This window comes from Pseudopodoces humilis, chromosome 28 (assembly GCF_049639895.1).
Source record: "Pseudopodoces humilis isolate 2021_Gansu_Grassland_sample_001 chromosome 28, ASM4963989v1, whole genome shotgun sequence".
NCBI lineage: Eukaryota > Metazoa > Chordata > Aves > Passeriformes > Paridae > Pseudopodoces > Pseudopodoces humilis.
The window spans coordinates 2679949-2704628 of NC_142227.1; the positions used below are offsets into that span (position 1 = coordinate 2679949).

Here is a 24680-nt window from a genome sequence, read left to right on the forward strand (position 1 = left end):
TGGGCGGCTGGGGGGAACAAGTGAGTGTGAGGTGCAGGAATGGGGTACAGGGTGGGATATTGGGTAGGGCACAGCCCGGATCCTCTGCAGAGCGAGGGCAGGGGCAGATGGGGCTGGGGTGCTGCTCCCTCTGCCAGGAGGTGCTGGGAGCCTCCAGAAAGGAAAGGGAGCTGCTCCCACCTCTCCAGGTCCAAATCTGGGAGACACAAAGCTCCATCTGAGGGTGCCCCTGTCACTGTCCCTGGGTCCAGGAGTGCCCCTGAGTCCCCCCTGAAGCCCCCGGGTGCCACGGGCAGGGCAGGCATTCCCCGGCCGACAGAGCCCAGCTGCGGGCTGGCAGAGCTCTGGGGCTGTGAGTTTGGGGGTCACGCACCCCCGTGAGGCGGGACCCCCGCTCGGGCACCCCTCGGGTCCCCACAGGCCCAGGGCAAGGGAGGGGGCTCTTCAGGGCAGGAGGGGCCTTGGGGCAGGGGGCACCACCCCGCAGCACAGGGGGACAAGGGATGATCGGGGGGCCGGCGGTGGAAGCAGCCCGGGTTGGGGGCGGCTCCGGGACCCCGCGGGTGCCTCGGTGCCCGGGCATGGTCCTGGGTGCGGAGCGGTGCGGGGAGAGGTCGGTCCCACGGCTGTCCTCGGCCCCGCCCGGCCCTTTGTTCGCCTCGTTTCCCCCCTCCCTACATCCCGAAAGCCCCGATCCCCCCAGACCCCCCCATCCCTGCACCGACGGAGGCTCGATGGGGGCTCGGCGGGGGCTCGGCGCCCCGGGAGGGGCTGGGGGCTGCGGGGCGGAGCGGGGGGCGGCGGGCGAGGGAGGAGGAGAAGGAGGAGGAGGAGGAGGCGGCGGGGGCGGAGGAAGCCGCCGCTCCCCGCGCTCTGCCGAGGCAGGAGCATCCCGGATCCCGGGGACATCCCCCCCTTCACCGCCGCTACCGCCGCCCCCCGCCCCGCTGCGTCCCGGAGCCGCCGCTGAGGTGAGTGGGGGACACAGACCGGCACAAAGGGCCGCTTCTCCCCACCCCGATACCCGCTTCCATCCCTCGGCCCCGACCCCCGCCCGCGGCTGCGGCACGGTCCCTGCGAAGGGGAGGCTCCCCGCTGCGTCCCCCCGCCCTCCCGGTTATACCCCCGGTTAATCCCCCGTTTTTCCCCCCCCCCCCATTCATTGCCCCTCGTTGCTCCATCCCCGTTATCCTCCCCCCCCTCATTTCGCATCCCTGGCTCGGTGCAGTCTCGTGGGGCTGGGCCGGGAGAGCTCGGGGAACCCCATCCCCTGCCCGGCTCTGCGGGCGGCACACCCCCTCTGCACGCCCTCCGCAGCAGCCTCGCCGCCTGTCGCGGTAGTGACCGCCTGTCGCGACAGACGAGCCTCCGCCCCACCTGTTGTCACAGCCCCTGGCTCGGCTGGGCACCCCCGGGGCGCTGGCACCCCCCGTTCCGGCTGTGTCCCTCCGGTGAGCGGGGGCAGTGGTGTGACCTGGGGGTGACCGGGAGTGACATGGGGTTCCCGTACCCCCGCAGGGCCGGCTGGTGGCCCGGGGATGCTCAATCCTTTCCAGGTTCAGGGACTGGAGGGGTGACCGGGGGTGACCGGGGCTGCCCATCCCCCTGCCATGTGGTGACACTCGTGCCCCCACAGGGTGGAGGCACAGCCCGGTGGGACCCCTGTGCCTGCCCAGGACCATGATCCCCCCCAAGGAGAAAGCCCGCGCCCCCAAGGACAGCATGACACTCCTGCCCTGCTTCTACTTCGTGGAGGTGGGTGTGGGGTGGGTTTGGGGTGGGGGCTGTGCAGGGGGCTCTGTCCCAGGCCCTGACGTGGCAGGTCAGGTTCTGTGTCCCGTTCTGCTGGGGCTGTGCGGTGCCATTGCTCCGGGGGCGCGTTGGTCCCCAACTCTCCCCCCGCAGCTGCCCATCGTGGCCTCCTCTGTCGTGACGCTCTATTTCCTGGAGCTGACGGACGTCTTCAAGCCGGCCAAGGTGGGCTTCCAGTGCTATGACCGGGCACTCTCCATGCCCTACGTGGAGACCAACGAGGAGCTCATCCCGCTGCTGATGCTGCTCAGCCTGGCCTTTGCCGCGCCCGCCGCCTCGGTGCGTCTGGGCTTGTCCCGCTGTGGGGGTCGGGACAGATCCAGGGATTGGGGTCCCGGTGCCTGGTGGTGTCCAGAATCCATCGGGCCCAACAACCCAGCCCCCCCAGTCCCGCCTGAGCCAGCGGTTCCTCTCCAGATCATGGTCGGGGAGGGCATGGTGTACTGCCTGCAGTCCCGGCTGAAGGGCCGTGCCGGTGCCGAGGGCAGCATCAACGCCGGTGGCTGCAACTTCAACTCCTTCCTGCGCCGCACCGTCAGGTTTGTGGGTACGTTGTGCCACAGCCTGAACAGGACCTGGAGGGGCCTGGAGGGGATGAGGGGCCACCCTGGCTGTGACAGCAGGAGCACAGCCCCACCCAGACCCTGGACACTGCACCAGACCCAAAACAGTGGGTGCCCCAGGGCTGGGTCCTGGCTGCCCCACATGGGATGTGGGTGACCCACTGCCCCATTCCTGCCATCCCCAGGCGTCCACGTATTTGGGCTCTGTGCCACAGCCCTGGTGACAGACATCATCCAGCTGGCCACAGGTTACCACGCTCCTTTCTTCCTGACCGTCTGCAAGCCCAACTACACACTGCTGGGCACCCCCTGTGACGCCAACCCCTACATCACCCAGGACATCTGCTCAGGCACCGACAAGCACGCCATCCTCTCCGCTAGGTATGTGCCAGGGGAGCCCTGTGCTGCACTGCCGGCCCTCCTGCCCTGTCCCAACCACGTCCCTTCTCCCTGCAGGAAAACCTTCCCATCCCAGCACGCAACACTCTCGGCTTTCGCTGCCGTCTATGTGTCGGTGAGTTCCCAGCTCTGCCTGGCACATGCCAGCTTGGGGCAGCACGAGCCCGGTGCCATGGGCAGCTGTGTCCCTCTCCTGTTGGCACAGACAAGCTCTGCTCAATATTCCTGTGCCCTTGCTGGGTGTGTGTGCAGGAACCTGCAGTCCCACATGCACCCAACAGCTCTGTGCACGGCCAGCTCATGACTAACAGCCTGTTTCTGCCTCAGATGTATTTCAACTCCATCATCTCGGACAGCACCAAACTCCTCAAACCCATCCTGGTCTTCGCCTTTGCCATCGCCGCTGGCATCTGTGGCCTGACCCAGATCACCCAGTACCGCAGCCACCCCGCCGACGTCTACGTGGGCTTCCTGATCGGCTCTGGCATTGCCGCCTACCTGGTGGGTGCTGGTCCTGCCCTTGGCCCAGGGAGAGGGCTGAGGGTGCTGGTGGGGCCATTTGACTCCACACTCTCCAGAGCAGCTGCATCCCTGGAAGTGTTCAAGGCCAGGCTGGACAGGGCTTGGAGCAACCTGGTCTAGTGGAAGTTGTCCCTGCCTGTGGCAGATGACCTTTAAAAGTCCTTTCCAACACAAACCACTCTAGGATTCTATGGTTCCCCTTCCCACAGGCTTTCCATGCTGTTGGCAACTTCCGTGCCCCAACGGAGCGGGTCCCGACACAGGCACCGGCCAAGGACGCGCTGCGGGCACTGACACAGCGGGGCCACGATTCTGTCTACCACCAGAACAAGTCGGTGAGCACTGACGAGCTGAACCCGCAGGCGCGGCTGGAGGAGGCGGCACGGCCGGTGCCGCGGGAGAAGAACTCGCTGGGCAGCCTGAAGCGGGCCAGCGTGGACGTGGACCTGCTGGCCCCCCGCAGCCCCATGGGCAAGGAGAACATGGTGACCTTCAGCAACACCCTGCCCCGCGTCAACACCCCCTCCATGGATGACCCCGCGCGGCGCCACATGACCATCCACGTCCCCGTGGACGCCTCCCGCTCTAAGCAGCTCATCACGGAGTGGAAGCAGAAGTCTCTGGAGGGTCGGAGCATGACGCTGGCGGAGGAGGCGGCGCAGGGCCGGGGTGTGGGGGAGCCCTGCGAGGAGGTGCCGCCCTCCCTGTACCCCACGGTGCAGGCGCGCTCGGCCGAGCGGGTGGCCATGGGGCCCCGCGTGCTCATCCAGCCCCGGCCGGGCGCCTCGCAGCTGGTGCACATCCCCGAGGAGAGCCAGGCAGGCGCTGGGGCCGCGGCCGGCAGCGGGGCGGCCGTGCGGGCCAAGTGGGTGATGGTGGCGGAGAAGGGGGGAGCGCAGCGGGTGGCCAACCCCCCGCGCCTGATGCAGGTCATCGCCATGTCCAAGCAGCAGAGCCTTGTCTCTGTCACCCCCAAGCACTCAGAGACGTCCTCGTCCTCTACCAGCTCTGACTCCTCGCAGTACCGCTCTCCCTCTGAGCGGGACAGCTCCAGCATCATCACCATCGACGCTCACGCCCCTCACCACCCTGTTGTCCACCTCTCTGCTGGCAATGGGCCCTGGGAGTGGAAGTCGGGGCCGAAGGGGCCAGAGGGAGCAGACACCTACGAGCTGGGTGAGGTGGGGAAGGATTTCCATGGCTTCCGCCCAGCCAAGAGCGCCGGCGTCTCCCCTGGCTCCTCCATCAGCGACATGGAGCAGGACGAGCCACGCTACGGCAGCCTGGCCGCCATCCCGGGGGCAGCAGGGGGAGGTGGGGAGCGGGTGGAGGCCACCCCTGAGGGGCTACTGGCCACAGCCAGCCGTGACTCCACGCTGCGGAGGAAGCCGGCCGAGCGGGACGGGACGGCGGACAGCGAGGTGGATCTGTACTACAAGAAGATGCAGGCAGGTCGCAGGTTTAAGGACTGAGCCCCGGTGCCTTGCCGGGGCCCCATGTCCCTGCCCTGATTTTGGGAGGGGGCTCTGTGATGCTGGGGTCTCTCTGCTGGGGACAGCAGGATGAGGCTGGCTTTGCTCTCGAGCAGCACGGCCACGCTGGTCCTGAGCCAGCCGAGATGTCCGTGGGACCCTTGGCATGGGTCGGGTCATGGTTGTTCTCGCTCAGGCAGCTGGTGGGGCTCTGCCCCCCACAGGCTGTGGGGCTGGGCAGCTCCAAGCACTTTTGACTTTCTTTTTCTCTCTAACACTGGTGCTGACATTTCCGAGGGGTTATTTTATTCTGGCTCTGGAAGTGGATATCTGTAGGGGGGTGGGGAGGGACAAATGGTGCTGAAGGGCTTTGGGGGGGACTAGATTAAGGGGTTTAACAGGGGGAAGAGGCTGCTCTGGGGCAGCAGGCCCTAGCTCATGTAGGGATTTGTGGGTGCTGGGGGTCCTGTGACACCCCCCCATCCTGCACTACTGCTCTGTGTGAGTGAGCCTGAGGGTGGGCAGACTGGGAGGGGGGGTCTGCCCAACGCTGTGGCTCTGGGAATGCAGAGACTGTAAATACTGCAGGGACTGGAGGAGAGGGGATGTTGGGGTGGGGGTGCAGTGTGGGCTGAGCTCTGCCCCAGGAGGAGCAGCAACCCTGAGCTGCAGCTGAGGTCTGGGGGAGCAGGGAGGGGATTTCCAGGCTGCAAATATGTCGGGCAACAGCTGAAGCTGCTGTGGTTTGAAAAGCAAATAAACACGTGGATGTTCCCTGGCTGGGTTCCTTCGGCAGGGTGGGGGGCAGCTGGGTCCCCCGGCTGGGGGGGGGTAGGACCAGGGCTCCGTGGGAGTTCCCAGCTCCAGGGAGCCGTGGCTGGGGCAGCCGCATCCACCCCGCTACAGGACACTGCCGATGGCACCAAACTGCCACTGCCAATTGGATTAACAGTGGATATCCCAAAGCCTTTGCCTTGCAAACATATGGATTATCCACATAACCCTGACTCGGTGCTGGAAAAGCCACCCGGGATTAGCGGGAGGATTGTGGCAGCAGCTCGTGGTGTGGGGGGGTGTGGGGGTCTCTGGGGGGCTGGAGACGAGGGGTCCAATGCCAACCAGCGCGAGGGCCGTGGGGCTGCTCCATCCATCTATCTGTCCATCCGTCCAGCCGTGCTGCGGCTGACCCGGGGAGGTGACCCGGAGCCGCTGGCCAAGGTCACTGGGATCGAGGCCGTGCTCCGGCGGTCCTTGCTGGGGGTCAGGGAGATGTGGGGGCTCCCAGCCCAGCAGCCTCACGTCCCCCCCGCGCTCACGGCTCATTGCGGTGCCGATGGCGTCACACGCCGCTTCCCGCTGCCTCTGACCCAGCGGTTTCCATGGCAACTGACAGCCCCGCATCGCTCTCGCGGTCGGGCAACCCCCAGCCCCGCACCCGCAGCCCCCTCGGGCAGCCCTCGCTGCATCGCTTGGGGACCCGTGGGGTCGGGAGGGAGCATCCTCATCCTCATCCTCATCCTCATCCTCATCCTCATCCTCATCCTCATCCTCCCCCCAGCTCCGCACAGGGCTGCCAGCCCCCATCTCAGCTCCGGCCTGGACTCTGTCTCGGCACCACACATGTGTCGGTGTCCCGGCCTGGGGACACCCTCCCTCTGCCGGGAGTCCCCGCAGGTCCCCGTGTCCCCCCGGTGAGCCCCAGGGGCAGGGCTCGGCTTTGTGACACACAAAGGGCTCAGCCCCGCTCCCGGCCCCGCCCCGGGGCTCGCTGTGCCAGCGATTTGGGGTTGCTGCTCCGGGGTTCCCGCTGGCCGCTAATTCCCTTTCCGCAGCCAGGGAGCCCGGGTTTTAGGGTGCTCACTCCGCAGGCAGCATCTTCCCCCGGCTGGAAGAGCCTTTTGGTGCAGCAGCCCCCGCTTTCCCCGAGTCAGCGTTTTCCCGTTCAGCTTCAGGGCAGTTCTCCCGGCGGCCGGACACGGTGAGAGCCGGCCCGGGGAACACACAGAGGCAGCCCCGACACGGGCTCTGCTCTATGGGGGCACGGCCCGTCCCGGGGCCAGGCTGGGGGAGCAGCCGTGGGAAGGGGGGACAGGAGAACCCCCGAAGCCACCGCTGTCCCCATGGCGACCCCCGTCCACCGCTGCCACCCCGGTCGGATCTTTCTCCCGTGCCAGCGGCCGAGCAGTGTCCGAGGGGCCAGGGAAGGACACAGGAATGCCCACGATGGTTGCAAAGCCTGGGCTGGGCCCCAGAGAACCCAGGGAACCAACCCCAGAGCGATGCTCCTGCTCACTCTGCAGGGCAGAAAAGCACCGCCCTCGGCCCAGCTTTCACAGGCACAGGCAGCAGCAGCTGTTACAAATCCCATTAGCCTTTCAAGGAACAACAGTGGTCCCTTTCAGCAGCCCCCGGCTCCGGCAGGACCCCCTCGGTAACCCTGGAGCCAGAGGGTTGTGCAAACGCCTGTGGAATGCGCTGGAGCGTAATGGTAGCTCAGCCCAGAGGGACGGGACCAGCAGAGCCACAACAGCAGCTCCAGGTGGGAACTGTCTCCACACACTTTTGGACAAGGGTTTGAGTATACAGGTAAGAACCACATCCCTAAAGAAGCACCGCGCTGCTCCTCAGGCAGCTCACGGAGAGATGGGAATTGCACCTCCTCCCACAGGATGGAGAATGCCACATCCAGCCCCACAGCTACAGCACAGGACTAGAGAGAGGAGGGTTTGACTCAAAGTGGGTTATTTTTCATGGATATTAGCCAGAACATATGGAAAGTTTAGGAACATGAAGTAACAAAGTGCTGGAGTGTGACACAGGCAGGGCAGCAGCGAGGGCCCGACAGCCTCAGGCCTTGGGACTCCAGCCTGGCACCGAGGGACGGGAGGGCCAGACCCCATCCCATGGCTCCACAGAGACAGGGACACACACTGCCAGCCCAGAGTGTGTGAAAAGTCAAAGTTAAATAAAATGAGGCAGCTGGAATTACATGAGAAGGAAAAATCAGAAGCAAAACAGGCACAATAAAGAGGAGGAAGATCAGGAGTGAAGGATACAGAAGAATTTATTGAAAGCACAAGTACAGACTGGGCACCAACTGCTTCTACAATCTCAACAGAAATAATGGAGCTACAGAAAGGTACAAAGGTTGTTATAAAATAGTTTTAATTTCTTTTTGCATTACAAACATTCTTTGAAAGAGGCAATGGAATTCTGATGGTGTGTACGCTTCCCCTCCCCACCCACCTTCCACAATACTGAACCTGGAATTGCTGTTATCAAAATATACAATACATCTGGTCACCATAAAAAACTGGGTTTTGCTGCCCCTCATGTCTTACAACAGGTATAAAAAAATTATAAATATGTACACCCTTAGTTACTCACATTCTTTACATGCAAACACAGGATCCGAAGGGAGCACCCGCTGTGCTGGGGGCGCCTGGTTACCCCAAATCCATCTGCAATTTGCACGGGACACCCGGAGCATCCCGGCCAGGGCCCGGCCCCGGGAGCCTCCCCAGCACTGGGGAGGGTGATGGGGGGCACTGAGCAGTTACCCTAGTGCTGCTGGGCTGGGCGCCCTGTGGAAGGAGCAGGTGTTTCAGTAGGGATGAGCCAACAATGCCCCTCCTGTGCCCTCCTGCAGGATGCTGGCAGGGCCTCGGGGAGCTTTGCAGGGGGCAGATCCCTGGCTCCAGCACAGCTCACCCAGATTTAGAGGTACCCAAAAGCAGCTGGGGTGATGCTGTCTTGCCCTCCTCAGGGGTACCCAGCACGCCACAGCCCCAGCGAGACCCTCACTCAGATCTCACACGCTTCTCCAGCATAACTCATAACCTTGAGAGTCCAGGGAGGAACTACAGAAAGTTAAGACTTTTTCAAACACTCAGTGCTAGGCAAGTCAAGAGCTCCCACACCAAGCAAGGAAATCAGAACTTGCAACACTAAGACAATTAAAAAACAAACTTTGGTCCACAATTTGCAGAAAAACCCTGAAAAAAAGTACAAGATTCTTGTTATTTTGCATCCGAACAGGTTGCAGGTTAGAGGGAAATGTAAGGCAACATCGGATCACACGGAATAGAAGGCAGAATGGCCCGGGAAAGAGTTGTAAGCCAGAAAAAAAAAAAAAATAAAAACGGTTGTATCATTGGGAAAAACTGATCTGCTGCATTCTACTTTTAATAAATTCCCTTCCTAGAACAACATCTGGGCTTATAGGTTCAAAAGGTAAAAAAAAAATCTTTAGCCTGGGTCCTTTTCCTTCCATTCCCGAGCTGTTTGTGCTCATTCTCTCACACCCTTGGCTCTGCTCATCCTCAGCCACGACCTCAGCCTGGAAACTACTCCTGCCCTACAGCTTCAATTACAAAACAAAGAAAATAAAGTACAGTATACACGGGTAATACCACAAAGGAGTAAATTCAGATTACGTTTATACCATCTTATCATTCTATAAAAGGTACTTAAAACTATTTCTTTTGCATATAAAGAGATTAGAATATTTGGTCAACTGGAAATATTGCTAGGCACAGAGGACAGCAACGGCATCAAAGTATAATACAAGGATTCAAACAAAAGCTCAAATGCTGAAGACATGCTCTAAGAACGATGGCGGAGCTACAGCAGCCTCGTTAATCTCCAATTAGGGGCACAAAGGTACCTCTTGCAGGTACCTTTCTAATTGTGGGGTATCCAAGGATTCTCCAAATCCTAGCCAAGCATTTAGGTATATACACACACAATTTTGACAAACTCTGATTCATCTTCACAAGTGTCCCACAGCAGCTCTTTTGTCCCTCGCCAATGCTCTGTGAGGGCAGAGCCTGCGGGCTCGCTCCTGACACTGGAATGTGATTTGGCCTTGGGAATGCTCCCCCAACCCAGACCTTTGCTCAGCCACAAAGGCTCTCAGGTAACTCCCACCTGAGTTTGCAGGTGGCAATGACCCACGAGCAGACTGGGAAGTGGCACTGGGCACACGTGGAGATGGAGACACACACGGGGCAGCGGGGAACGACTGCCCCGAGTCACAGCCCAAAATTTCCTGTATTCATTTTGCCAGCTCCCCCAGCTGATCGTCAGCCAGAGCCGCTCCCCCCCTCAGCTCTGCCCATCCCCTCCCTGCAGCTCAGATGTTTTCCCCAAAGAAGTAGAAGGTTTAAGGCACAGGACAGCAGGTGCACAGGTAAGGTGGGATCAACGCAACTGAGTGTTGTGCTGGGCAGGTTGGGAGCTCCTGGTCACCACAATCCTGACTCCAAGGCGCTACAGTGAATTCACACAGTGGTTTTAGGTCTTTCAAGGCATGGATGGGTATGGAAATTAAAAAAGGCATCAATGTGAAACCTGATAAAACTTGTTGGGATCTGCTTTTTAGGGGACGAGGAGCAGGAGGGGAGGGGAATTTCCCAGAGCAGGTTCCACAGTGTAAACTTGAACTTGTGATTTTTATTGGAACAGTCAAGATTGTTACCCATCACCGCAAGGTTAGCAAGAGGAATTAATTTTCTTTTTTTTTTTTAAAAACCGGTAAACTGATTTCTCTTTAAAAAAATAAAATCTCTGGTCTTTTAAGGTCACTTCAGCTGCATTTTTAAAGTGGCTTTTTTTTTTTTTTTTTCTGGAATGATGGAAGTTGAAACCCTGGTGTCCAGCCTTCTAAGGTCAAGGCTGAACCCCAGAGGTTTTAAGTCAAGTCCATTTTTACTCAGGCCTTCCCAAGCTCTAAATGGTGGACTTGGAGAAGGACACACGCAGGTGATGGTTCTCCCCCAGGTCATGATTGTGGAGGTCAATGAGGGACTGAATGGCTTCTTCCACAGAGCCCATCTGGATCAGAGCCATTTTACGGTCCTTCCTGACAAGACACAAGTTTCAGGCATGTTCAGTTCCATTGCAGGAGTTTCTGCAACTTGATCCAAGTTCTCCCATCCATCAGAGAATTGACCCCCCCAAGCACCTGCAGCACACTCACTCTTTAGAGGAGCGTCCCTGTGGCAAGCACACGCAGCCCTACTGCTCACCCAGTGCTCAACCCAAGGCTACTCAGGAATTCTTTACTCCAGAGTCAAACACTGTTAGTAAGGATTCTGCTCACCTTTGACTGGAACCAAGTACTTCCACTCTTCCCGTATGAAAAGCCCAAAGTAATAAGAGGAGATAACACAAAACACTTACTGGAAGAATTTGAATCCTTTGACCATCCCACCATTGCTTGAAAATAACAACTTAAGGTCTTCTTCAGTTACTGAAGGTCTGAAAGAAAAAAAAAATTCCAGTCAAACAGATGTTGACAGACCAAGGTAATCTCAAAAAACTAATTCTTATCAGAGACTTTTCTAAATTCCCATCCTCTTGGCATGGCAACATAATTGGAACAGGGAGCCGAGTGAGCTCTCCTGACAGCAACACAGAGCTTCCCTCACAGAGGCTGCAAACACTTCAATACTCAGCCAGACAGGAACTCTCCCTGCGGATACTTACGGAATATTGGACAGATGAAGAGTGGCAGAAGGGGGAAAGATGTTTTGGAAATTTTTGGAGCCTGGTTTCTTGAAACGATGTAGAGGAGAAGTCCCAAAGTCCTTGGTCAGGCCGTGGTCCTCCTGGTTCTCACGGGGCAGCTGCACTGTCTGGTGCTTGGACAGTGTGATACGGATGGGCTTCCCGTGGAGCTTCTGCCCATTCAAGTGGCTCATGGCTGCAAGAGGAGGACAGACCTGACTGCAGGGTACTTCAGTTTTATCCAGACATGAACTCAAGGCCAGAATTTCACTGCCCTTGCAGACACCACACACCCTGCAGGGTCCCTCTGCCTCGCTGCGTTCTTTGCTTACTTCCCTCTCGCACCCACGAGCCACCCCAGCCCCAGAGCTGCCCCACAGACAGGCCCCAAAGGCATGGACACCTTTGGGTCTTCTGCTGGAAGAGAATAAAGTACCAATATTAAAGTTTTAACTGCTCATTTTGTCCCTAACTGCCCAGAGTCTGACTCTGCAAAGCTTACCAAGCTGGGCCTGATTTCCATCAGCCATCTGAACCAGGGCATTATCTTTCTTATTAAATAAAATCTTCACCCTCTGCACATCACCATAGACTCCTTCAAAGAGGGAGGAAACAAGAAGAGTCTTAGGTAAGGAAACAAAAAGTCTAATTCAACTTAACATCAGCTAATCAATCCAACAGCAAAAACATCCATTCCCAACCAGAACTGATCTCATTCCAACCATGGCTACATATTCTGCTCTAATTAAGGGAATTCTTATATAGCAGAATAATAATGGAACAATACATTAAAGAAAAGACACTGGGTTTCAGCAAAAAGCCAAAATCTTACTGCCAGAAGACTGGACAATTTCGCATGCTCTCTCAATTTAAAACTCTTATCAAAGACATGCAAAGCAATAACCCATGCAGAACTGAACCAAAACCAAAGGCAAACTAAATTAAACAGCAAACTAAGTAAACAATGTAAAACCAAAATTAAGCATTCAAAAAAAGAAAAAAAAAAAGATAAAGAAAAAAAAAAAGAAAAAAAAGGCAAACTGCAAACTGTACATTTCTGAAGTATCAAAAAGTAATCTCAAATAAATGAAAAACAAGGTAATAAAAAGTGTGAATAATAACATACCGAAAAGAATAAAGAGGCATTGGGGTGTAACTCTCTTTAGAGAACAGCAGAGCAAGGCAGCGGAGGGACAGGGAAGAGGTAAGGAATCGAAGGGGAGAGCGAGGTTGCACAAATCGTCCACAACGAGGAAGGGCAGAGTCCCCGCAGGAAATGGCGAAATTGGTTGATGGATGATGAAGTTTTCAAGATGGTTAATATTGAAGGGCAGGTTGGTTTCCGAAGAGCAGGGTTTGTTTTATATATTTTTTTTTTTTTTTGGAAGGGGAATGTTTTTATTTTTTTGTTTCAAGCAACAACAGGAAGCAGAAGTACCGTGCAGTCAGTTGGCAAAGAAATTCCGGATCGGGGGAAGAAAAAAAAATTCAGGGATGGGGAGAAAAGAAAAAAGTAGCAAAAAACACAGGTCAGTAAATACATAAGGAATATGTAGTGTTCCATCAGTCAGATTTATAGAATTCTACATACAATAACTTGCTTACAGAAACAGTTAATAGGTTTTACCTAGTGGAACACAATGATAAAGAAAAGGCATTTTTACTTCAGATATACAAAGGAGTAAGAGACAGTATCCTCCCAGAGTGACTTCCACAGGCTGCAATGACCAATTCAATTGCAATGGCATTCCCTAAAATTTGACTAAAAATATTTTCTCTGTTCACAATTAATAAACTTTATGGACCAAAGTCACAAACATCTTCATTTGCTGCTTTGGGGTCAGGAACTGCAGGAAGCAATCCATGCCATAACACTTGGCTGGAAAGAAACAAGGAACATCCACCTTGGATACCAACCACTGCTTTAAACAAACAGATCATGTGGACGAGCAGCTCTACTGCCACAAATCCCACTCCAAGGTCTGCTGGAAGCACACAGATAAAGGAACTGGTACCTTGGTTGTAGAGGACTGTTCCCTTCCTGCTCCGTGGCCTGACCTCACCATGCAGAAACCCACAGTACTGGGTCACCACCAGCTGAGATGTGGTGGTGAATGGGTTCTCCCACTCTCATGGAGAAAGAAGGAGCCATTTCAGCTCCCATGATTCCCACTCAGGAAAATCCCATGGCAGAGCAGTCACTCCAGGCAATACTGTCTCTTTACTAACTGGTTGTGGCACAGGTAAGTTTCTACAACACTGATTATACAGGCAGTGGAAAAAGTTTCATGTCTGTTAGTTCACAGATTCAGTCCAAGTCCCAAAGTCTCTCTAGCCCAAAGACAAGCTGGATGGAGAGTGAAGAGCTCCTCAAAAAAAACCCACAGGGCATGAAATAACTGCTTGCTCCTGTCTAAACAGAGTTGTGAGCAATCTGAGAGGTGCAGCACAGCCCCTTGGCCCTGCCACTGCCATCCAGGCACCCAACAGCACCCTGGGAGCACACTTGGAAGCATCACACTGGTCAGGAATAATGATGCCTGCAATTATCAGGACTTATGGTGGAACAAGCCAGAGATGAGAGACCCTGGAATGGCAGAGCAGTTTCCAGGCAGCACAAGCAGCAAATCCCAAAACTGTTCCACAGCCCCTGCTGTTATTTCATGCCCTGGAGAGAACAGCAATGACAGGTAAGAGCAGTCTGAAATACGATCCAATTGGTTCATCTCATTACGAGCAAAACATTTTGATCGTTCATCACATCCAGGCTTCCCCTTTGATCCAAAGAGGTTTTGTGGTGACTCTGCCATCACTGGTAAGTTTTACAGCTTTGCAAAGTGCTATTAACGTGTGTGCACAGTCCCACCAGTTACAGCTCCTCAGCAGAGCCTCATCACTCTGCTGAACACCAGAGGTTCTACACTTTCAATCCAACCAGATCCAGAGGCTGACTGAAGGAAAATCCAAGCCCTCCCGTATCCAATTCCCTTATGGTGCTGTATTTTATTAAACAAGGTTTTTGTTCAAATATTACTTGCTTTATTTTTAGACAAACCCAAATAATTCAACTCACTCAGTTAAGCAGAATTGAAAATGTAAACTGTGAGCTGTTAAGGGGTTTAGCTAAGGAAAAACTTCCAGGAATCCTGGAAGGGGGGAAATGTGCAAGCACATGGCAGAGGAAATACTGCACAGGTACAAGGTCAAGCTAGCAGGGATCCAGACACTACACAGAAAGAGCAAAGGTCAGCATGAAGCCTCTCTGTAGTTCTGAATTAATGTATTAAAAACTACAACATGCCAAGGAAAAGGAATGGACATGACTATTCTGTGACCCAAATGACACTATTCCATGGGAATGGTGGGGAGACTCCACACAGAAGAGGGAGGAAGGGACAGGCATTGTAGTCTCTGAGGGACAAGAGCAGGCAGGCAGCATCCTTGGCTTTGAACCAAGGAAGAGCAATTTCAATCTGAGATGGACTTTCCCATTTCCCTTCAGCAACTAGAGTACTGCTCTGCCCTGCACCTGGGGCTGTCAGAGCACAGCAGCAGCTGCTCTAGCGGTGCTGCTTCTTTTGGATACAGCAGGATTTCACTTTCAATGAATTTCAGCCCAATCTGTGTTCAGGAAGTGAAAGCAGAGATAACAGGAAGGAGAGAAAAAAAGTGAAGTTAGGACTGCACTAACCTCTGGGATCAGATTGCTAACCAGCAGCACGGAGTGCCCTGTCCCAGACAGGCCGGGAATAGCAATCCGTCCTGCTGCAGCCGCTGCAGCTGCTGCTGGAATAGCCAAAGGAGCTAGTGCTCCAGGAACACTTGGAACTGTCAGGCCTGGAAATTAAAGAATATTAACCAATAAAGAATTAACAGCATGTACTCTAGTGTATTTGCTGCACCAGAAGGGAGAAGAGCACACCCTCTGAACCATGCAAGTCATCATTCCCAACAGTGCCCATGTAATCCCAAGGGCAACAGGAGCCTCTGCTTCTGGTGCTGCAGGAAATGTTCTGGTTTCTAACAGGATTTGCTCTTGCAGTGCCTGGTGCTGAGCAGGTGCCTCAGCACTGTCGTGCGTGCTTTGCAAGCAGCGGATGAGCACAAAGCCTCAGCTTTGCTGTGCAGGGCAGGTGTCACACACGGGGTGTGGGGAGGGTCCGTCCAACCAGGGCATGCACAATGTGCTGTCACCACACATGCAACCACCAGGTACCCTGTGCCACCCAGCTCTCCTGAGTGGGAACTACTGCAGCTGGATTTACAGGCATTCCCAGACAGCTCCCAGGACCAGCTGGCACCTCCTGTACTGGCCCTTCAAGGGCAAGAGCTTTAGAGCTCAAGAAAAAACTGCTAGTGGTCAGTTCCATGGATTACTCCTCAAAGCAGCCCTGGCTTGTTTCCTCAGCAGGGCTGGATGTTACCAAAACAGTAACAGCCCACTCTGTGCTTGTTTGTCATAAGCAAGGAAATTCCATCATGTTCCCGGAACATCAACGTGGCTTGGAATGCTGAGAACCCCAGCAAGGCTTGTTTAGGCTGGCACTCCTGCAAGTATGTTCAGCACCTCCAGCTTTCAGACTCTTGGCTACTTCTGGAAGCAGCAATGATCTGTCACCTACAGCATGAGCTGTGAGCTTCCAAGTGCAACTGTCCCAGCACGTGGAATCTGTATTGTGATTAAATACCAGCTTTCTCAAAATATTTAAGAAAAAAAATTGACAGATTCTTTGCTTCTGACCACATTTACAGCTGTCAAATAGAAATCCTCTGTAAGGACATGAAGAAATTCCAAGTACAAGGACTTATATTTCCTCACCATCTCCCCATATTATTTCAAAGACTGCCTTTACTGTCTCTCCCCTCCTGCTTTATGTATTTTCCTCCCACCACCAGGACATTGCTGCAGCTGCACACAGCATTCCTAGCTGAGATGATATACTGGATCACCAGTCCCTTCTATGTCCAAATGCCAGCATTTAAAATTTAAAATTTTAAATTATTTAAAATAATGGCTAATCCAAACAAAAATATCACTACTTTGCTTTAAAACATTAAGATCTTCAGCAACAGAAAACCTACATAAAATTTCAATTTATGAAATACAGTACCTGTAGCCTGAGGAATGGCAAAAGTAGGAGGAAAGCCAGCTCCAGCATATGGAGGAGAGATTATTCCCGGGGCACCTGGGAAAAACACACACGTTATAAAAAAATGCCCAACAGCAGGAAAACTCTAAATTTCACAGAGCTACATAATATTCTGAGCTGGAAGAGACCAACAAGGATTATCAAGTCCAGCTCTTGGCCCTACACAGGACAGACCCAACAATCCCACCATGTGCCTCAGAGTGTTGTCCAAATGCTTCTCCAACTCTGTCAGGCTTGGTGTTGTGACCACTGACCTGGGAAGCCTGTTCAGGGCCCAGCCACCCTCTGGGTGAAGAACTTCTTCCTAATATCTAACATAAACCATCCTAAACTTACCCAAAATACCTTGATCTGTATTTCAACAGAAGCATTTAGTTGAAAGCTAAATCCTAAAACACAACCAGCAATTCAAAAATGCCTCTCATGTAACAATGGACTTCCAGAAATGACCAAAACAATTCCTGGGCAAACAGCAGGTGGCACCAGAGGCACCGGCTACTGGGACTGACATGGGATTTGTCACTAATCTGATCCTCAATGATCCCCAAATGTTCTGCCTTAGTTACACTCTATTCCAAAATTTTCACCAAATACACCAGGATGGCATCCCCTCCCCTTCTCCTGACACACTGTCCTGACTGACTGTGCTTGAGATCACCCAAAAAACCCACCAACAGTGGTATAAGCAAAAGTTATATTTAATGTTAAACTACAAAGCACAATTGGCAAGATTCATTGGCAAAATTCTCTCTACTTACAAAGGACAACTAAAGCACAAGGGAAAGCAAGCAATAACTGAACCAAACAAAATAGGGGCAATCAAAACAGAAATGAAGTCTACCAAGGTGTGTGTGTAAAAACAGTGTAAACAAGGATGAAAAGGAATGTGGCCTAAAGCTTAACAATACTTAGACTTAACAGTACTTTAACTTGACTTATACCTAAATTTAGAGCTTAACCATAACAATTTAACAGAGAAGTAACACTTAACAGCATTTGGTCTAAATTATAACTACAACTTGACCTAAGTTCCAGATGTGCTGTAGCATATAAGCAAAGGGTGTGCACGCAGAAGGAAACAATCAGTGCAAGATAAGATATCTTTGGAAAAATATCCCTCAGAAAGAGCTGAGCCCAGGTGGTATTTGCAAGGACAAGGCCTAACAAGAACTGCTCAGAGCACAGTGCAGAATGAAAAGAAGCAGGGGGGTGAGGGTATTTCCCAAAGACACACACACACACACCAGTTGGCTTTGTCCTGCTCCCACTTCCTGAACGCTCACCAAAAGCAGCTGCCATGGTCTGGTCCAGGGTGGGCTGGTTGTCCCCAGAGGGCAGATCTGGGCGGGTGTAGTCTCTGCTCTTGTCATTGTTGTACTTTACATTGAGACTTGTGAGCTTGGAGAAGTCGATGCGCAGCGTGCAGCAGGCATTGTAGATGTTCTGTCCATCCAGAGACTGCGAGGAAACAAAACCAGTCCTCACCTACATGCATTCAGATCAAGCTCACAGTAATTGCTCTCTCTCTGGTGTTAGGTCATCTCATAGCTCCACCTGAGAGCAGGTATCTCATGTGGACACAGCTCTGCTTCATTCAGCCCCTCTGGCAGCCTCCAAGCCACATATGGGAGCAACTCCCTCCCATTCCTGCTCTGTCCTTGGGGTGCGCTGGTGTCATCATCCTGATGCCCACCCTGAGCTTGGATTAAACAAGGCAAACCCAAGTGAGAGTAACCCAGGTATGCAGCACTCACCAGCTTGGCATGCTGAGAACTCATGGGGTCAGCATATTGCAACAAGGCCTGAAACTGGTGGTTCTTCGTGAATGTGATGATTTTCAAGACTGTACCAAATTTGGAAAAGATCTGCAAGATAATATTTGTGTATCTTGTTATCACATTTCCAATAAGATGATTTCATATTGATCTCTTATTACAAGCAGAAATAAAAGTCATCCCTTCAGTCTGCCAGCTTTTCAACTGCAGCACTGAAAGTTTTAAACCACACTGTGGGCATTGCTTCACTGGCATCATGGCATCAGCCTAGAACACACCAGAGTGACTGAACTGCTCCCCAGCAGTTTGTTTATTCTGGGTTATTAAACAGTGTTAGAGTCTGAGGCACAGAGTGTGCCCTTGTCTCTGATGTCCAAGAAAACATTGAATTCCATATAACACCATGAAAACAATTGTTAAATTTAAATAGAAAAACTAGAAGTGTGTGTAAATTAGAGAGTTTTCTTAAGTCACTGGGTGAAAAAGATGAAGTTTAGAGCATAAGCTAGTTTAGAAAACAGAAGACAAGACGGATGGTTTAGGGTGTTGTCTCTTTTCCTTCTTCATCTTCTTCTTCTAGAGGTTTTTGGGCAGTAATAGGTGACTGGATAGAGAATGCTGCAATGCAGCATACAGGTGTTGGGTCATTGGGTCACTAAGAAAAATAATTTATGTGTCCATTGTTAATTGGGTAAGAATAAGTATAAAGATAAAAAGGCTGTGGAATTTGGGGCCATTTTGTGCTTTTCAAGCCAACTTGAGCCAAAGCTGTGGTGGGTTGAACGTGTGCAGAAAGGCTGGGGAAGACCTGCCAAGTCTTTTGATAATATATATTAATAAACATGAGAAACAAGAAGCAAATGAGCCTTTGGAGAATCTTTCCTGAAACAGAACTGAGATAAGGGAAACTCCCCTTTGAGGAGGTATCCCATAGGGGCTCAGCCCTGAGGAGACTGAGATTCCACAGCAACAAAACAGGAATATTCACAAACACCTTCATGAACTCGACCTCTTCCAGGAATTTCAGGAATTCTTAAATGCAGTCAAGCTTGCATTTTAAACATGAAGATAACAATAAGCAATCACAGCAGACAGAAGGAACTTTCCAAAATGGCCACTTCCTAAATAGCTCCTGGACACTGTATTTATTTTCCAGGCCCAAACACAAGGCTGAGGAGCAGCTACTTTTGCTAAAACCTAAAGAACTGTTATCAACCCAATAAAGTGGAGCAGGACTCAAATCTCTGGAAATTCAAAACATGCAAGAGTGGGGGACCAAAACTAGCAGCATCTTCTGCAGGTGTATGGTCTCCAAAGAAGTCTGACAGTTCTATTCAGAACTTGCATTGTACAAACACCAACCACAGACTTTGCAACAACAGCAGGACAACCTTCAAGCAATTGTGGCGATGTGTTTTACCTGGTGCAGAACATCTAGAGTGACAGGGTAGAAGAGATTCTCCACAATGATTCTCAGGACAGGGCTCTGGCCAGCCATCGCCATCCCTGCATCGACGGCCGCGGCTGTGGCGGCCAGCGCCACGGCCCCGGCCTGCACCTGGGTCACGGCTTGCAGAGCTGCTTGGGCACGCTGCAGGAACAAAAAAAGCTGTTAGACCCACACTTCTGCTTCCAAAAAACACACAGTCAGTTCTCCTTGAGCTCCCTCTCTGCAAACAGCCCGCTGGACTCAGCAGTGAGCGGAACAGTATGTGCTGCTCCAAGGGCTGAGAAATGTTTGAGACAGGACCAATAAAGACCACCCCAACCAATAAGGGCAAGGCAAAAATACAAACTAAATCACCCATGGAGTACCTATGCTATAGAAAAATCTTGCTTGGCATAAACTGATGCAGCAAAATTATCCCATTGTTCTGAATCCATCTCCAGAATCCTAGACAAGCTGACAGGACTGGAGGACTGATGCATAATTGCACAGGGATCCAGAAGTGAGAAGTGCCTGGGGGCTCTGCAGAGCCCCCTAACAAACAGAACACACGTGCTCCAGCTGTGAGAGGCACCCAACAGCAGCATCTCATCTGCAAAGCATGGGAGGCTCTGATCCTGATCAGAATCAGCTCAAAAAGTGAGAGCAGACAAAGGGGATGTACTGGCAGCCACCCCTGACAAAGAGCCACAACACTTGAACTTCTTTCCAGTGTTCCTGTCCTAAAAGGTTGCCAAAAGGGGCTGAGCTAAAACTAGGAACTTTTTCTCCTCTACAGAGTGTGTGGTGCAAAGATCCTTGAGACCTGTTGGGTTCAGGTGCTGCCACCTCAAAACTGCACCTACCAGCACCGGGCTGTGCTCTACCACAGGTGAGTTCTGCCCCATCAGGGCTGCACTTGATAGAAATTTTTTAAGCATTAGGAACAAACATCCTAAAGCACCAGATGTTACTCAAGTCCACGGATCTCAAGCAAGCAGCAGAGACCTGGCTGCGTGTCCCCCCTCCCTGGGATGACAATGCAGAGAACAAACTGACTGCTTGGTTTGGAGAGTTGTCTGTCTTCAGCTCCTTGTGGTTGGAGAACTGGATATAGATGGGCTGGCTCCGGAGCACCGGAGTGACTGTGGTGTAGTAGTTCACCATGGTGTTGGCTGTCTCCTCTGTGTTCATCTCTATGAAAGCCTGGGAAGTGAAACCCAACACGGACACGGTCACACCAGGACAGCACCAGGTCACCCCAAACCCCAAATTGGGTTTTCACATGTGTTTTTGTACACAGAACTGTTTAAAATCCAACTATAAGCAGAACAAATCAGGATCTTCCCTCTCCAGACTGATTTAATGCAATGCTTCAGTCTCACCCTAAGATTTCCACGCTATGTGTACTTTGATCTATGTGTCTGCAAGAACACAAAAACAGAGCAACAATCCAGACTCTTCACTTCTCTCCAGGGCAAGAAGCCCCCACGCTGCTCCACACCCTTAGGGGCTTCTCTCCCTCAGAGGAGAAACATAAGGGATTGTAGCAAGTCACTGCAGTAAGCACTTGCATATAATCACACCATGCAATATATCAGAGGCACCTTTTCATAATTAAGATTAAAGACATTATTTTAACCAATGATTAAAGTTAGCTTGCTTTTTTACTCCTTAATTTGCAAGATAATTTTAGTTACCAAATTAGTGCACACCTCCTGAATTACCCAAGAGTATTTCAGCCGTACCCAGCTCATTTACTAGATCTGTAAAGGTGTCCTCAATATACCACAATACACAGTGGTAACTCGGCTGTCAAGCAAGCCTGAGTGAAAAAGGCCAACTCATGGCACTGCTGTTCAAATAATCCCTGGCCTGCAATTTCCAAGCCAGGCCTAACGCTAATTATAAGTGACAACCTGCAATTATGGACTGAGCTCCTTCTGCAGCCTGAAAATGGTATTTTCTGCAGCTCATGGGATAATCACAGAAAAGTAAAATAAGAGTATGCAGAAGTTATTGACTTGTAATACACAGCAGTTGTTTAAACAACTTGGATCTGGCTTCCTGATGATAAACTTATCGAGCCTTTGATACAATTCACGTTTTCAGAGACAATACCTGATTTTTTCCTTTCAACATCAGAAGATTGGTGACCTTGCCAAAGGGTAAGCCCAAAGAAATAACCTCTGCCTCCGTGACGTCACTGGGGAGCTTGCGGACGTGGATTACTCGGGATGGGATTCCAGCGCTTCTGTTATCACCTTTGAACTTTTTGCTGTCGTTTCCATTAGCTGCAAGAAACAAGAGTTACTGCTGATGAAAAGGGTCTGGAAGAAGAAGCACACACTTCCCACTGCTGACACACACACTCTGCTCCCCAGCCAGTTACTCCACTATTACAGAGAAATTCCATAGTCTTAAGTTAACTTGAGTCTGAAGACACACAGTTTTACTCTTTTTTTTCCTCAAATTACACGATGGAAGTGACACAGCCAAATGCCACTGCAATGGAGTAAATTCTCCAGTGGCCATTTCCCAGTTTGTGTAAAGGACACACCTACCCACCCATACTTTTAGTGCAGGTCTGAGCCACTAACCTGGTGCTTTATTCCTTTCCACCTGGCTTAGTGTTGTTGGCAGATGTTTATTATTATTAGTAGTATTATTATTATTAAGCACCATCCCACAAAAGGCCTAATAAGTACTAAAAATGAAGAGATTTTAAAATTATGACTAAGAAGGAAAATCCAGGCCTCCTCAGAGTACTTATAAATTCCTGTGCTTGTTCCCATGCGATGTTACCTGCAGAAGGAGAGTTGCTGCTCATGATAAAGGGTCCGTTAGTAGTAACACAAGGAGAGAAAAGCTCCTCAGCTGCCCGCTGGAAGAGAACAGATGACAGGTAAATGGACAGCATTTTACTCAATTCTATCCAGGCACTCCTAAAGCAGAACAACTGAGAAAGCTGGAGAGGAGTTGAATACAGGTGTAAGTGAAAACATACTGACAGTGGGCAGTGAAGCTCACCTCCATGAATTAAACATCAGTCAGATCCAGTTTGGTAATGGAGCAGCACTATCCAGTATCTCTTTTCAGCTCAGCATTAGGGATCTCAGGGCTGGAGCGCTGCTGAGTTGTGTGAAGCCACTACACACAGCGCTGTGCACCAACAGGCACCTTCTCCTGTCATATGTGGCAGAACAGGTTTCTGACTACACTCCCATCCCACAGAATTTTCACTCTGAAGCTGCCAAAACTGTTTGGGAATGACTTGGCAGTTATGAATCAAAGCTGTGCATTTTGGCCCCATTCCTGGAAGTGTTCATGCCCAGATTGGACAGGGCTTGGAGCACCCTGATCTGGTAGAAGGTATTTTCTGACACAATGCTCTCTGTAAAGTCACCTAAATCACCTCAACTGACCAGGACTGATCTAACCCAAGCAGGTACAGAAAACAGTACTAAGACAAAAGCAAACATGCCTATGAATGACTTCTTAGCACAATCTATACTTGCATACACATCTTACAATCAGCATGGCTTAATTTCAAGTAAATTACATAGAAGACTTCAAATTCCATTGTAAACCATGAGCAAACATGATACCACAGATCTAACACACAAGAGCATTTTCTCATCGTTTTTTACACTCTTCCACAGAGGCACCACACTAAAAGGCTTTCATCAATAGAAAAAGGCTCAGAGCTCATCCCTGCCTTGGCAGCTCCCACCCACCTCAATGGAAACGTACCCCGCTCCACACCATGGCACCAGAAACCCTTATCTTCCACACACCCTGTATCTGGTGGCACCTGCAGAAACAGGAGCCGTGCAACAACAAAAGCTCTGTGCACTCCCCCAGCAGACAGGCTGGGAAAGTAGGTCACCAAGAGCCCCAGAACACCCAGCTACAGACACACGGTTTGGGTTTTTTTTCTTTCCCCCTCAAATCTTGAATTTCTCGTTTGACTACTCACTGCCAGCTCTTCAAAGAGGCTTCAAGGACTTTGATGTCCCGAAGATGAGAATTAGGCCAGGTTCCAAACCACGGTTCATGAGCTGCTGCTGGTCACCTGCAAGCACTGACCAGCTCCCACCAAGGCTCTGGCCTCGGCCTCCTCCTCCTCACATGGCACAGTCATTAGGATTGGGCCTTTTAACAGCTGTTCTAATTAGCACTTCGATTCCTGAGTGCAGCAAGAGGCAAGCTGGGCTGGGAGGCTATTAGACTGTGATCCCATCCTTTGATGACTCAAATTAAGGCATAATTCCAAGGCTAGAAAAAATCCTCCAGTTTGCTGTTAGAACACTCTTGTGCACTGCTGCTGCCACTCCAGGTACAGCTTTCCATGCCACGGCCTGGGATACACCTGACAGCTACTGACAAGAACCACTCACCAAAGCACAGCCCTACCCACGTGATCAGGTGTTTCTGGCTTCATGAAAGCCTTTGCATTAGGCCTTAATGGGACTTGAATGCTTTAAACCATCTTCTTAAATATTAACTTGTAAAATTCTGCACATCCAGGATGTCAGCTGTTCCAGTACAAACTGGTGTGTCTGTACAAACACAGTCGGCAGCTCCTGCAATCCATCATTGGAAGCACTGTGAGAATGAGCCACGTATTTGGCTCTCATGGAGGCAACACTAGGAAACTATAAATTGGAAAAAACAATCATTTATACCATTATGGAAAGAATTTAGCTTCCCTAATGGCTTGTTTAAAATAAACATTTTCTTGCATATTTGAAAACTTCCTCGCAAGCAGGGACAAAGAGGATGTCACAGCAGCCAGGCTCCACATGTCCATGTCTCTTTAAGGAGAGCAATTTCCAATCCACTCCCCTCTTATCTTGGAGACAGCCTGTGCTGCCCACTGCGACCAGAGCCGGGAGGCAGGGGGGATGATTGTTCAACATCAAAAGCAGCAGCAGTCAATTTGTAAGCTTCCCAGCTGGAAGTACATGCAAACGAGGAGGGAACACTGCCATGGTTGGAAAAGGGCAGTTATTCCAAAGTCTTTGGAAATAAGAATAAAAGGAAGTTTA

The 24680-nt window shown here is 51.7% G+C and overlaps 2 protein-coding genes across 4 annotated transcripts in view; one reads left to right on the forward strand and one right to left on the reverse strand.

Moving 5' to 3' along the window:
• Window positions 1–877: 877 nt before the first annotated feature.
• Window positions 878–5072, forward strand: PLPPR3 (phospholipid phosphatase related 3). Its single transcript, XM_005531194.2, has 8 exons — window positions 878–971; window positions 1637–1755; window positions 1906–2091; window positions 2230–2359; window positions 2561–2756; window positions 2832–2889; window positions 3102–3275; window positions 3506–5072. The coding sequence occupies exons 2-8, from the start codon at window positions 1681–1683 to the stop codon at window positions 4766–4768; spliced, it is 2082 nt and encodes a 693-aa protein (XP_005531251.2). The 5' UTR covers window positions 878–971; window positions 1637–1680; the 3' UTR covers window positions 4769–5072.
• Window positions 5073–7814: 2742 nt separating this feature from the next.
• The window catches only part of PTBP1 (polypyrimidine tract binding protein 1), a 28172-nt gene continuing 11306 nt past the window's right edge, over window positions 7815–24680 (reverse strand). For 2 of the 3 annotated variants that reach the window (XM_014259948.2, XM_014259949.2), the window contains 13 exons: window positions 22435–22513; window positions 21751–21923; window positions 20689–20835; window positions 19624–19794; window positions 18183–18293; window positions 17673–17886; window positions 16390–16464; window positions 14970–15115; window positions 12405–12438; window positions 11781–11873; window positions 11258–11474; window positions 10952–11029; window positions 7815–10631 (listed from right to left, as the gene is read on the reverse strand). In XM_014259948.2, coding sequence (XP_014115423.1) covers window positions 10499–10631; window positions 10952–11029; window positions 11258–11474; window positions 11781–11873; window positions 12405–12438; window positions 14970–15115; window positions 16390–16464; window positions 17673–17886; window positions 18183–18293; window positions 19624–19794; window positions 20689–20835; window positions 21751–21923; window positions 22435–22513 — 1671 coding nt within the window. In that variant the 3' untranslated portion in view covers window positions 7815–10498. The remainder of the gene's footprint in view (window positions 10632–10951; window positions 11030–11257; window positions 11475–11780; window positions 11874–12404; window positions 12439–14969; window positions 15116–16389; window positions 16465–17672; window positions 17887–18182; window positions 18294–19623; window positions 19795–20688; window positions 20836–21750; window positions 21924–22434; window positions 22514–24680) is intronic. The other variant, XM_005531195.3, reaches the window with a different exon arrangement.

Excerpts from the sequence above, each read along its gene's own strand:
- PLPPR3 (XM_005531194.2), top strand. The coding sequence starts at position 1,681 with ATGATCCCCCCCAAGGAGAAAGCCCGCGCCCCCAAGGACAGCATGACA. Across the intron at positions 2,757-2,831 it reads CACGCCATCCTCTCCGCTAG|GAAAACCTTCCCATCCCAGC; the intron begins GTATGTGCCAGG and ends TTCTCCCTGCAG. Across the intron at positions 3,276-3,505 it reads CTGGCATTGCCGCCTACCTG|GCTTTCCATGCTGTTGGCAA; the intron begins GTGGGTGCTGGT and ends CCCTTCCCACAG.